Genomic DNA, 14,518 nt, shown 5'->3' with positions numbered 1-14,518 from the left:
ACTTAGAAATTTCAAAACTGAAATCCCAAAAACCAAATTTTGCAGGGACGTTACTAACGACGTTTATGACAACTAATCCTACTAACACTAAGCTAAGGCGATAGTTTTTAGCCTAAAGGTTGAAGCTTTACCTCAAAAACTCCAAAAATGGGTATTTAAGGCTAAAATTGATTCCGGCGGAATTCCGGCGACATAACGGAAAATCTAATCCGGCAGAAGTGATCTTGGGCACATATAGAAGAGGTTTAGAATCAGAAATGAAAGATTCATGATAGTTTTGCAAAAACCCATAAACTATCCGCTCAGAAAACTCTACATAAAAGCTATGGAAAAAGCGATCGGAGGTAAGGATTAGCGACTATACCTCGAAGCCTTGAAGTAGCAACTAACGGATCAACGATCAAGCAAGTAATGAAGAAAATTCTTCTTCCTTCTCCCTTGGATGAACTCGCGGCCTTGAGGAGAGAAAATGGAGGAAAATTTGAGTTTTTCTTCCTTTCTTTGCTATATATAAAGGTTGGAAATTCGCGGGAAAATGAAAGTTTCGCGAATCTGATTTTTCCGGCGTCATTCTCCGGGAATTCTAAGATAGGTTTTGGCGAAAGAATTCCAAAACTAAAATGAGGTCTTTTTGTATTTTTGGCAACTAAAGCATAGTCGGTATAAAACTATTTTACCCGATAAGTTGCTTTTTGCATCGGATGTCGGAATGGAAAACTTCCTTCGGAAGAAAGATTGAAATCATCAAGAGAAATGGGTGTACGCGTGTAGAATCTTCATTTGAAGCTCTGAATAGAAAAAGTCTTCATTGTCGAGAAATTCTAGGGTTTTGAAATACCAGGGATTCGGTTTCGGCAAACTTCCGATGATTGGAATCAGACGTTCTTAGATTCTAGAGTTTCGCCTCGAAACGATTGTGTTATATGGAAAAAGAGAAGTTCTAACATTTCTCTGAAGATTTTTGGAATTAACTTCCGTCGTGCCTAAAAGTGAAAATTAGCTATATACTAGGGTTTCTGACCTAGGTTTAAGCGTAAAACGATCGTGCTATAACTTTTATCGACTTCAATACGAACCTCAGACTTTTCCTGAACTTTCTCCTTCATAAATTTATTTCATTTGGTAAACTCTAGTTCAGGTTTCCCTTCACAATACATCAACCCTAATCGTAAATGGAAATCTCTTCCACTGATCCTAAGCTTAAAATCTTGGGTCTTACAGATACGTTAATTAATACCTTAATTATTATGAATATATTAAACAACAGATGAAAAAAAATTGAAACGTATCTTTTATCTTTTTTTTTCTCAAATAAATATTTATTTGATTTATTTAATTGTCATCATCATTTTTTAAATTTTAATATTTTCGAGAAATATATTGTATTTTCGAAATTTTTGAGAATTTTTTAATTCATAATGATTTTTAATTGTGGTAATATTATTTCATAAATTTTTATTTATTTTTAAAATTTACTTTTGATATTTGAAATTTTAATTATTATTTTTTGACAGGAAATTGAATATTTTTTACGTCAATATATTTGGTACATTGGAAATAATTAATCCAGTATATACAAAATAAAAAATATTATTTTTGAGAAAATCAAAATAAAAAAATATTGATGTTGTAAATTTAAAAAAATTCAATATCAATTTGATTTAGAAAATGATAACATGTTTTTGAAATTTCTAGATTCAATGAAATTTGAATTTCAAACGTAAAATTAATATTTACTTTCCCCCTTTTATAGCTTGACATATTATTGATTCTTTTTTGAACTGGACATATTATTGATTCTATTTATCCTTAATTGGCTAGAAAAATAATAAATGTTTTTTTTCCTTAAAAAAATAGTTAATGTGTTTTTATTTTGTATATATTTCGAAACTTATATATTTTTGTGCTTTTTATATTGTTATAAAAATTATATGGAATATTAATTTTAAAATTTTATTATTTTCGAATTAAAATGTGAATTACTTCAAATATATACAAAATAAAAAATATTTTTTTCGGGAAAAAAAAATTGATGCTGCAAATTAAAAAAAAAAAAACAATATCTATTTGATTTAGAAAATAAAAGAATTTAAAATTTAAAATAAAACTAATAATGATGGTGTTAACTAAAAAAATCAATATTTAATTGCTCATCATACACCTTTTAAAATCAACAATCAAATATTAAATAGATTGTAAAAAATTTATATAACTATCTAACAAATTGACACGTGGAATTTGTTATCTAACAAATTGACACGTGTAATTTTTCTCCTTTGCTCATGGATCTTCTCCGTTGGGTGGAAAGAATCTCACCATACATACTCGCCACTATTGTCACATAAATCATACTCTTTAACTTTCTTGGTGCCCCCACAAGTAAATTGCCCTCATATGGGCCAATTCCACAGCAAGCATTAATTCCTTCCTTAAAACCTTCAACGAAAATCAAAATTGAATTGGTAACATACATTGTGATTGATATACAGTGGCAGTATGGAAATTAAGAGTAATGATTCATGGACATCAGCACACTGAAGACACTTAGCAGACACCCTGAGTGAAAAATGAGATGTCAGTTGAGTGTCTAAATTATTTGGTTGTTTAGGTATGGTTGGGAAATGAGTGGTCTGCAAATTGCAATACATACCATAATTTGCAGGGTTGTTTATTCTATCTTGTAGCCAATCATAGAAATTAGAATGACAGTACTCAAACCCTTTAAGTATGTGATCAAGGCTTGTGAGAATACTGCTCAAAGCATTATTGTGTGCTAGAGAAAGTCCAGAAGCTGCTTCAAAACAACCACCCCAGCTTCCTGGTTCAGTGCTCTAAGAGCTGGCAAGCATCCCAAAGGAGACAAACTTAGAAAACCAAAATTTCTAGCTCTTTTCTCATATAGAATCTGCACAAATAAAATTAACAACTTGTTACATTCTTGTATTACTAAAAAAGCTAACTTGGAATTTATTTAGTTAGTTTAATTTTGCAGGTGGTTAGGCTTACTTGGATTGCTTGTGTCAAGTGTCCATGTGACAGATTTAATGGCACAACGACTGCTTGAAAATACCCCGTTTATCGTTCGAAAGTGCAGATAAGGGTTTTTCTATTAGATCATCAAGTTGTTATCACGATCATTCCTGAAATATTTAACAATTAATCTCTAACAATTCACCTCCTTCTCTTTTCCAAGTAAAAAACTACTTGCGTGCATCATGTAACAAAACAAAGATAAATCCCAATCAAAAGAGAAATTTAAACTGAAAAGCAAATTCATGGAAAGTTACTTCAACCCATGAATAAAGTTTGTTACAATGTAGTTGCAACCAATTATCAATTATAATTGAGCATAACCATCTTGTAGAAAAGATAAGAAACAAAAGAAACAAAATAACAAAATTAATAAGCCATAGATAAGTAGGCAACGTGCTCCATTCATTCTCAAACAACCAAGCTTATTCTATCCCACCACTCCACCACGCACCGGAGATAAGCACGCCAATGGGTTCATCGAACCACCTCTCTCCTTCGCTTTAAGCCATGGCCAAGAGCAATATAAAAAATATTTTTTCAGAAAAATAAAAAAATATTGATGCTGTAATTTTTTTAAAAATCATATTTATTTGATTTAGAACATAAAAAAATTTAAAATTTAAAATAAAACTAATAATGATGTTGTTAACTAAAAAAATCAATATTTATTTGCCCATCATACACCTTTTAAAACCAATCAAATATTAAATAGATTGTAAAAATATTATATAGCTAAAGCTGCTCTGTCGGCCGGGTTGTTCGGCCCATACACATTACCAATCACGTCAAGCAAGGAGGAGTTATCAAAATTAACGAACAGAAGAAGGTACCTCTGGTTCTTTATAATTTGAACTACCTTGAAGGTGGATTTTCTCCAAAGAGACACTAATCCCCCAGCCACACCAAGAGCAGGAACAAAGTCAAATTCCATACCCATAGATTTTTTGAAGATTAAACCAGAGGTGTGTTTGCTTCAGGAATCAAAGATGGATGAAAATAGAAAGAAGACGATTGTGAGTTGGGCCAAATCTATGAGTATGGAATTTGACTTTGTTCCTGCTCTTGGTGTGGCTGGGGGATTAGTGTCTCTTTGGAGAAAATCCACCTTCAAGGTAGTTCAAGTTATAAAGAACCAGAGGTACCTTCTTCTGCTCGTTAATTTTGATAACTCCTCCTTGCTTGACGTGATTGGTAATGTGTATGGGCCGAACAACCCGGCCGACAGAGCAGCTTTCTTCAATTCCTTGAGTGCTGATTTACGCTTGGCTACTGGGAGAATTATCTTGGGTGGTGATTTTAATGTCATATTGAATGATGGTGAAAGAAGAGGAGGCGATGATAATACTATGGGAGATGCTACATTCAAAAAATTTGTTGAGGAAAATGAACTTACAGACCTGCCTCTGTGGAATGGGGAGTCCACTTGGGGGAGCACAAGGAATGGTGGCCTTTGGAGCAAGCTAGATAGGTGGTTGTTGAATGGAGAGGCAATTCAGCGCTTTGACGGGGCGTCCTAGGTTGTAGAAGATTGGTGGATTTCAGATCATAGGGTTGTCTTACTAAAGCTTGGCTCTCAAAATTTTGGCCCAAAACCCTTTACCTTCTATAATTGCTGGCTTGTTGAGGATGGCTTCAAGCACTTAGTCGAGGAGTGGTGGATTTCGGCTATAGTTGAAGGCTGGTCTAGTTTTATGCTCCAAGAGAAATTAAAAGGCCTCAAAGGAGAAATTAAAGCATGGCATTCCCGTAGGGGTGTTTGGGGATCTGAAAAAATTAAGGCTCTTGAAGAGAACCTTCACAATACAATGGCTCGGATGGAGCGAGAAGGTGTGTCAGAGGAGTTAAGAAGAGGTAGATTTGTAACTCTTAATCAGTTATGGTCTGAATACCGAAAAGAGGAAAGCAAATGGATCCAGAAATCGAGATTGAGATGGTTAAAGTTGGGTGATAAAAACTCTCATTACTTTCACAACTCTGTAAAAGTTAGAGAATCCAAAAACAGCTTGGCTAACCTGATTTTTAATGGTGTTTGCCTGTCCGATCCGGCTGCCATCAAGCTGGCCATTCTTAACCATTTTCACTCTTTCTTCAAGAGGGGCCCTAGGTGGGGGGCAAGCCTCAAGAGTGATAACTTGCCAAAGGTGTGTGTGGATGATAATTCCATGTTGGAACAACCGTTCACGGAAGAAAAGATATGGGCAGTTTTACAGTCTTGTGATGGAAATAGAGCTCCGGGGCCAGATGGCTTTAATCTGAATTTTTTCAAAGCATTCTGGGACACTCTGAAAAGTGATATTCTAAGAGTTTTCCAAGACTTCCATTCTCATGGAAAACTTGTCAGGGGCATGAATTCTGCTTTCATTGCACTCATCCCAAAGAGTGTCAATCCAAGCTTCATCTCTGACTTTCGCCCGATTAGCTTAATCGGAAGCGTTTACAAGCTCATCTCAAAAGTTCTTGCTGCCCGTCTACAAAAGGTTCTGCCACTTATCATTTCAGAAAACCAATTCGCTTTCACATCGGGGCGCCAAATAGCTGATTGCATTTTTATAGCTAATGAAATCATTCACTCTATGGAAAATCGAACTGAGGGGGGGCTGATTGTGAAATTGGACTTCGCCAAGGCTTATGACAATATTGACTGGCTGTTTTTGTTGGAGATGATGAAGGAATTGGGCTTTGGCAATCGATGGATTCAATGGATTGAGGAGTGCGTCTCAACGACGTCTCTTGCGGTTTTGGTCAACGGTTCACCCACCGACTTCTTTAATATAGAAAAAGGGTTTTGTCAAGGAGACCCACTATCACCATTACTCTTCAATATATGTGTAAATGGTTTATCTTGCATGCTGAATAAACTCCTAGAGTTTGAGGAGCCATGTGGTTTTCATGTTGCGGAGGAGCTATAGATCAATCATCTTCAGTTTGCGGATGATACGTTAATTGTATGTGACAATAATATAGCACATCTAGAATCTATTGCAGCTGCCATAGAAGTGTTCTTGGCAATCTCAGGGCTCAAGATAAATCTGTCCAAATCTCAGATTTTTGGGTGCAATATTTCTCATGAGGATTTGGCTCGAGCAGCGGATGTCTTTAGTGTGCAGATTGGTACCCTCCCAATCAAATATCTTGGAGCTCCTCTTGGTGACAACCCCCGTAGGAAAAGATTTTGGCAACCCCTAATAGAAAACATGAGACTAAGGCTCGGCTCTTGGGGATCTAAGTACCTTTCCCTTAGTGGAAGGCTTGTCTTGTTGAAAGCAGTTTTAAGCGCCATTCCAATTTACCACATGTCTCTATTTCTGGCTCCGGTTGGTGTGGTGGGCGATCTCGAGAAATTGATGCGGTCTTTCCTTTGGGGGAGGGTGGATGGTGGTCGTGGTATTTCATGGATAGCTTGGGAACAAATCTGTAAGAGCGCTCAAGTAGGTGGACTCGGTGTGGGATTTCTTGGCTGGAGAAATAAAATCCTACTCCTTAAGTGGGCATGGAGGTTTGGCAGAGAGAAGAACGCTCTATGGAGGAAGATGATTTGCAAGAAATATGGGTGGGATGATAGACTTCTTCTTTTACATCTTGCTGCAACTAATTTTAATCGCTGCTCTGTCATGCTCTTGGACATTTTTAAGGTCCTGCTTGAAGATTCAGTTTTTGCAAGAGTATTTAGAGAAGGGTGCTGCTGTAGTGTCGGAAGGGGAAATAATATTCGCTTCTGGCATGATCCGTGGCTAGACTTTAACCCACTGCAATATAGATACCCCCGCTTGTTTGCCCTCGCCATAAATAAAAATGCTATGGTTGCGGATTTGGGAATCTTCCAAGATGGTCGTTGGTTGTGGGATTTGGGGCTCCGCCGCCGGCTTTTCGATTGGGAACAACTGAGAATCCAGGAACTAGTGTCAAACCTGAATCTGATCTTCCCATGTGATGAGGAAGACACAATCGTTTGGTCGGGCTCTCCCAATGGCATCTTCACTGTAAAAGAGGGGTATTCTGCTGCGGAACTGAGAATTTTTTGACCGGTTTCGTGGTTAATTTCCAAGCAATGCAGGAAAATAATCCCCCCCCAAAGTTGGATTATTTGTGTGGCAAATGCTGGAAAACCGGGTGGCTGTCAAGGAAAATTTGATAAAGAGAGGTATTGTTATTGAAAATGGTGGCTATTGCGATCTATGTGGGATGGCTCTCGAATCTGTCCATCACCTAATGTAGTGGTGTGCTAAACCTTGGAGATTCTGGTCTTCCATCTTGACTAGAGATGGGGTTCAATGGTGTGTTCCGGGTTCTGTTGGTGACTTGTTCAAGGAATGGCCTTCCCTTCGTGCTAAATCTGATCGTGTGTTGTGGGAACTAGTGCCATGTGCTGTGGTCTGGTCAATTTGGTTAGCCCGTAATGATTTGGTTTTTAACCAAAAGGAATTTGTTTATGAGCATGTGTGGGACCTGCACTTGTTAAGGGTTATGTCGTGGACAAAAGCATGGTGGAAAGGTTGTCCCTACTCTATTGTTGATTTCTCTCAAAATTTTGAAAACATTAAGACTTTGGGGAAAGTGAGGAAGATAAGAAACTGTGTTTGGTGCCCTCCGGAGGCTAATATTCTCAAATTTAATGTTGATGGTTCTGCTAGAGGATCCCCCGGCATTAGCGATGCTGGTGGAATTCTGAGAAACGCGGAGGGCGCTGTCTTGGGCAGGTTTTCTAAACCTTTGGGGGTTTCTTGGGCTTACCAAGCTGAAGTAAAAGCCATTCTTCTGGCGCTGATTTTTTCCAAAGAATTTGGGTTCTCTCAAGTTCTGGTTGAAAGTGATTCTACACTTGCGGTGGGTTGGGTCCGTTGCAAATCCAATAGACCTCTAGCGCTTATAAATGATCTGAATGCTATAGATTGGATTATGAAGGAAGTAGCTTGCGTGGGTGTGGCTCATACACTTAGAGAAGCAAATGGTGAGGCCGATGAATTAGCAAAGTCAGGGTGCGATAGAATTGAACCAATCTGGGAGAAGCTGAACTGAATCTTCCTTACTCTTTGACTATATATATTTTACTGCATGTTTTCTTTACAGCTCCTCTGCCATTGGTAGTGTTTCCCTGCACTGGTATCTGCACATTTTGCTCTGTGATCATGAAGCTGTGTTATTTGCTAGTTCCTACTTGTTGTTATCCTAGCTGATTGGTCTACTGAAGCTTGGCTCGTGACTTTCTATAATGGAGGGGTTTTTTTGAAGGCTGCTCTCTCTTGAATGCTTTGCCCCCTTTACTTTTCTCATTCTCTGCCCCTTGTAATGCTTCCTGTTCTGCATCTGCGCTCTTTTTCTTTTTGCTGCCTATTAGTCCTTTGTGTGGAACTTTGTTGATGCATCTTATACTGTTTCTTTGAGCTACCTTTTTGCTCTTGGTTACCTCTCCTTATCAATAAAGATTTTGCTTTCAAAAAAAAAATGCTATATAACAAATTGACATGTGGAATCAATATTTATTTGCCCATCATACACCTTTTAACTAAAAAAATCAATATTTATTTGCCCATCATACACCATCAAGTTATCATTTCGTTTGTTGTATTTAAAAGTTGTTTATATTTTTTTATTAAGTATTTGATAGTTGGCACCACCAAGACTAATATATTTGAAGCTTTGAGATTAGATTAAGTGAGTAAGTCTTTTTTAACAAATCTTTCTTTATATACACTTCTCAAAAATTGAACCCTTGAATGAATGCTTAATGATCTCCGATATCTACGAACTGTGTTGAATTGTTGGTTGATACTAGTTTTTGTGTTGGTTTTTGGGCTAGAAAGATTTGTCCAAAGGAAAATAAAATGCAATTTTTAAATACATGAATGCGGCCAACTTAACGTTATTAAAACCCATCATGAGTAACAGGATTATTAAATATTACAATCATTACACTGCTGAAATTTAAAATCATCCTAATCTCTTAGGTATGATCGATCCAAGTGCAGCAAATTAAGAAGCTCTGTGAGCACATGAAGATCTTATTCAAGGAAAAACAAAGAAAGGAATAAATTAAAAAACACATTAAAGTAACTTCCTGCTTTCTCATGAGGTTGAATGCATTCAATTAACCTTCATTTATTAAGCGATAAGTTGGAATCGCTAGCAAATTCTGAGTTCTTGGCGTTGTAAGGCCAAATTCCTCAGTCATGTCCATGTCATCAGTAGACACGCCCGGTGGAAGCTCCCAGTTGAAGCAATGCACTAGCTGAGCTAGAAGAAACGGAACCGTAGTTAAATCCAATAGCATCCCGGGACAGCGTCTACGACCGGAACCAAATGGTGAAAATTGATAATTGTGCCCATGAGAATCTATGTCGGTGTTATGAAATCTTTCTGGATAAAAATCCTTAAAATTATCTGACCACATCTTAGGATCTCGTCCTAATGTCCAAGAGTTGACTAAAACTCGTGACTTTTTCGCAATGAAATAACCATTGATTGTAAAATCTTCCGTACACTCACGAGGTGGGAGGAGTGGAGCAGGTGGATGTAACCTAAAGGTCTCTTTCATCACCATATCGAGGTATGGCAACTTTGGTAAGTCAGCTTCTTCTACCATCCTCCCCATACCCACTACAATATTCTTTAACTCATCTTGAAGTTTCTTCATAACCCTTGGGTGCCTTATTAGTTCTGCCATATTCCAATCAACCGACATGATAGTTGTGTCAACTGCTCCGATAATTATATCCAACAAAATAGCCTTGATGTTTGTTTTGGTAATAGCATGTTTATCCTTTGATTGGTGCATATGTGATAGCAATATGTCAATGAAGTCAATAGATTGCACGCTTTTCTGGTCGGTAAGGCGAGCAGAAGCCTCGTGATCTTTGATGATTATCTCTAACACTTCGTCAAATTTCTTGTGCGCTTTCTTGAACCTTCGTACAAGTCCCTGAGATATGGATTAAATTTGAGTAAAATTTAGTGGACAATGTAAAATCTTTTAGGATAAGAATAAGGATTAAATATGGTCAAAGTCTTAAAAATAGGAGTTTTTAAAAATAGGAATGCTTATTTGGTTTTACTCCCGACATTTCAATTTCTTTAATATAAGTCTTTAAATGTAAAAAAAAGAGGCAATAGAGATTAATGATTCACTCACACTCCATTTTTTCTTCATCTCGTTTTCACTCATTTATTTCTAGAGAATTTCTATATCACATGACAAATTCAATGCACGACGGGAGATGATTGTAGTTTGCACGTTTTGATGGAAAACAAGGATTGTGGGCTGATGATAAAAACCCCAATCTGATTAAGATCACACGGTGGGAATTAAGTCGTGCCTTGTCGTAAAAAATATAATCGTGTACAATAGCATTTTCTTATTTCTATCTCCCTCTATATTTTCACATCACTTATTATATCACTAATAAACAAAAACTTATTATATCACTCATTTCTCAATCTTTTTTTCTTATATCATTAAAGTGAAATTGGAAAAAGGTATGTGAACAAAGTATTATTGGTGTTTGCAAATAAACGTGGCTAACCGATGACATGTAGCCGGTTGACAAATAATTAGTTAGTCTTTAATAGTAACATTCTACTTAAAATTCCAAAACTTTCAAAGTGAGGATTCAAACACGAGAAATCTACCACTATAAGATCTCATGTTCGAATCATCATTTTGTAATTAACATTTGAGATTTTTATCATTGTCAATATTGTCACGTCAGCAGATAACATGGTGTGTCATATAGTCTCATAACTGATGATGCCACTAGGGACTAACTGATGATTCGTCCTCCTTGGTTAGCCACATAAATTAAGGTTTTTAACAATCAAAAGTAACAATAGTACATGTATGCAAATCGTTCTTCAATCACATTTAAAGGCAAAATTGATTCTAGGAAAAAAAGTTTATTGCGTATCAGAAATGATTATGAAGGGAAATAAGTAGATTCAAACATCTAGTAGTAGTTGTAGTTGAAGTACCTGAAGATCAAAGGCCCCAACCCAAGGTATATAATCTCCCAGATCAAGAACTCCCATGAGGAGAAAAACGTCACGAGCAAGCTGTTTTACACCAAATTAAATTTATCATCAAATTTACCCCAAATCATTCTATGGACAGTATTCTCTACAACATCCCCAATTTTCTCACTGACATTCACAACCTCACGTGAGGCTGCTGATTTCTTAAGTGATTCCACAAACAGTCCTACTTCATCTCTCCTTAAAGGAGCAAAGCTTTGAACTTTCGGCATGTTTAAGAGCTCAAACATGCACAGTTTCATCATGTTGCGCCAGTAGGAACACTACAAAAAAATGCATTTTTAGTGGCATTGATATTGTTAAGTTGTGGCATTTATTAAATGCCACAAGTGTTATTAGTGGCATTCACCTTTAAGTGCCTCTATTACAGGTGCCACAACTGTTTTGTGGCATTTTTTGCTTAAATGCCGGTTTTGTATGCCACAACTGGTATTGGCATCTTTTAAATGCCACGAAATACACCAACCATTGAATTAGGCTCAAACAGTACTGGCATCCTTTAAGTGCCACAAAATGCATAATTCAGGTTTTGACCCATCCAAGTGAATTTTTTATTTTTTATTTTTTTATTTGTGAATCAATTTAAATGAATTATTAAAATCTCTAATATGTTGGTGATTAGGGATTAAACTAACACCAAATTAAGCAAAGAGAGAATAGGATAAAAAAGAACATAATGAATTTTAAAAAGCATGAGCATGAGCATGATAATGCTACAAGTAATTGCAAGACCACTCTACAAAGGTGGTTCAGTCACTCAAAAAAAAAATTACAATTCACTTACATATCTCAAATATGCAACATCTTTACTAAATTCAGAGTATGCCTCAAGATGTCACAAGGTTCAATCTAACTCACAAATGGGCATGAACATGAAAGGAAATATATGGTTCCAACATTTGAATTTGAGTACATAAGGATTTAAAGACTCGATTATTTTTAGACATTTCTTCATTATATCTATATTGTCATCAATTGACCCTGCAATGAAAAGGGTAGACATTTGTCAAATTTCTAATCAGTAGCTGAAACTAAAATCAGGAAAACTGATAAAATATGATTTAGATGCAGCTTTGGATGTCACAGCATCGTTTAAGATATGACTAGAAACATTTCTAGATAATGGGATCTAATTCTGATTAGTCAAGCAGGGGGATAGACATAAATATGTAGCTTAATCAATATGGCTGTAATCTTGTACATAAAATATTAAGGCAAATCAAGGATGACTTTACCATATTATTTATTACCCAATCAAGTAATCACTTCAATGGAGAAACAGAAATGAAAACATTCAGCATTCAAAACTAAATTTCCAAAGTAGAGTAGCAAACATGACTAACCTCACTAACATTAGTGAAAACCCTTTGCATGATCAGCAGTTTGAACTGGTTCATCATTAGCATTGGCATTGTCCTTAAAAATTAAAACCACACCAAATCAACATTTGTACTCATTAAAAACTGCAACATATTACCTTAGTTAAATCAATAAGCAACATTACCATTTGAGTAAAAGTCGCGAACAAAGCACCCAAGTTTGCTGAGATATTTAATTCTTTCATTTGCATAAATGCAAACATTATAGTTTGCAATGTTGAAATATTCTCTTCAGAAGTTGCTAACTTGCTCTTTACAAAATTAAGTTCTTCTTTCAATTGAGATACTTCAGCTGAGCTATTATAGGCTATACCACTAGTCGATCCAAATGCAACACTATGAAGAGCACCTAAGCCTAATCCACGCACACATCCAGCTCTATCTGGACCCAAAATTTTGGAAAGAGCATCATTTTTTGAAACTTCTACAAAATTGTTGGTTTGACTTAGTTCTTGCTCAACCTGCTCCTACATGTCATTTGGGTAAAATGATAGCATGTCATTAACTTTAACTTATTCTAAATCAGCAGCGCAAAGATTCTATTTCTTGAAAAAAAAGCACAGCAAGATTCTGGTTTTAAATTCCAATTTCAGTAGCAGGGGAATAAACATTTAATTTTGTAACTTACCCCTACAAACCTTGCCTCCTCATTGACATAAGACCCATCTTTTCTCTTGTGAGTTGCAATATATAATTCTCCTCGACTTATAGCATGTCCAACCTCTATTTCCTATACATATGTGTGTGACTCATATAAGTCCAAATATCAAATAAAAATAATTAGATCAATCTATTAAGACCTAACAAGGCATAACATGAGTTATATACCATTTCATGTTGTCTCCTTGATAAAAGTTTAGATCCGCCGGTATGTGGAATTGTTTGCTTTTTACGCGCCTCCACATTCTTTTGACATAACTCCTATTATATGAACAACACGTTAACTAAAATATAATCTGAAAAAGATAATTATAGATAACAAACAACTAGGAAATTATACCTTATATTTTGGCTTCAAGTGATAATCAACAAATGATGACCATTGATCTTTAGGAACTCCTTTAGGGACATTACCAATAAGTTGTTCTCTAGAATAACAAGGGTTATCTTTAGAATTCCATAATTTCAACTTTCCATTCCTATATGTTGGAACATGTTGCCTTGCATTTTGTCAAAACAACTAATTGTCGAAGCAGATGCCGTGGCATCTGACCTCGTGAGGCTAGGACATCAGTCCTCAGCTTGTGTTTATATTGTGGGCCCTCTGAAGATTTACTGAAGATATGTTTTTGAGTTACTTGAGGAGCAAGTAGCTATCCAGAAGGGTTTTAATTGTGGGGTTGTTATTTGTTGAAACAATCTTTGCTAAAAGATTGGTTTCTATCGTTACTTGTGCAATAAGAAACCGAATCTATCAAGATTGTGTTTTTGAATTGTTGTTACTGATATCTGTTTCTTCAGCCCGTGCCAACCCTAAAGCCCATGCTACCGCTGCTGAAGTCTATAAAAGGATGAAGACCTAAAACGTGAAGATGACCGAAGCTGATAGAGAGAGATCGAGTGTTTTAGGATTTGTTATTGTGCTTCGTTCTTGTTATTTGTGAATCCTCTTTGCTCACTGATTCTATAAAGCAAAGAAGGGTTCTGTGTTGTTTGATTACATTCAAACTCTGATTGTTCATTGTGTTTACCAATCACTGTGGCAGTGATTGAGAGGAAGTGAGAGGGGCTCTCATACTTAGGTTGAGATTCTAAGTAGAAATACACTGGGTAGATTAGGAAGTGAACTATGAACTGAGGTGTTCATGAGTGTCTGTAATTCCTGAATCTTGAGATAGTGGATTTCCTTTCTTTGGGTGCAAACCCTCCAGACGTAGGTGAAAGTTTTCACTGAACTGGGTTAACAATTACTGTGTGTTATTGTTTCTGTTGTTAAGTTTTGTTTCACTGTTAAGCAGTTGTCGAACCTCTTGTCCCAGCATCGTGCAGGACAATCGTGTCAGAGGGAACCTGAATTTACAATTGGTATCAGAGCAGGCACCCTGTTCTGGTTGGGTGAGCTCCAGGGAGTTTTTATTCAAGTT

At 36.3% G+C, this 14,518-nt stretch overlaps 1 protein-coding gene across 1 annotated transcript; it reads right to left on the bottom strand.

Moving 5' to 3' along the window:
- Window positions 1-8,893: 8,893 nt before the first annotated feature.
- Window positions 8,894-11,306, bottom strand: LOC130748958 (cytochrome P450 CYP736A12-like). The gene is made up of 2 exons (XM_057602211.1): window positions 10,996-11,306; window positions 8,894-9,949 (listed from the first exon to the last, which is right to left on the bottom strand). The coding sequence occupies exons 1-2, from the start codon at window positions 11,050-11,052 to the stop codon at window positions 9,119-9,121; spliced, it is 888 nt and encodes a 295-aa protein (XP_057458194.1). The 5' UTR covers window positions 11,053-11,306; the 3' UTR covers window positions 8,894-9,118.
- Between the last annotated feature and the right edge of the window lie 3,212 nt (window positions 11,307-14,518).

The sequence above is a fragment of the Lotus japonicus genome, chromosome 3, assembly GCF_012489685.1.
Source record: "Lotus japonicus ecotype B-129 chromosome 3, LjGifu_v1.2".
NCBI classification, from domain to species: Eukaryota; Viridiplantae; Streptophyta; class Magnoliopsida; order Fabales; family Fabaceae; genus Lotus; species Lotus japonicus.
This window is presented reverse-complemented; position numbering and strand designations above follow the sequence as displayed.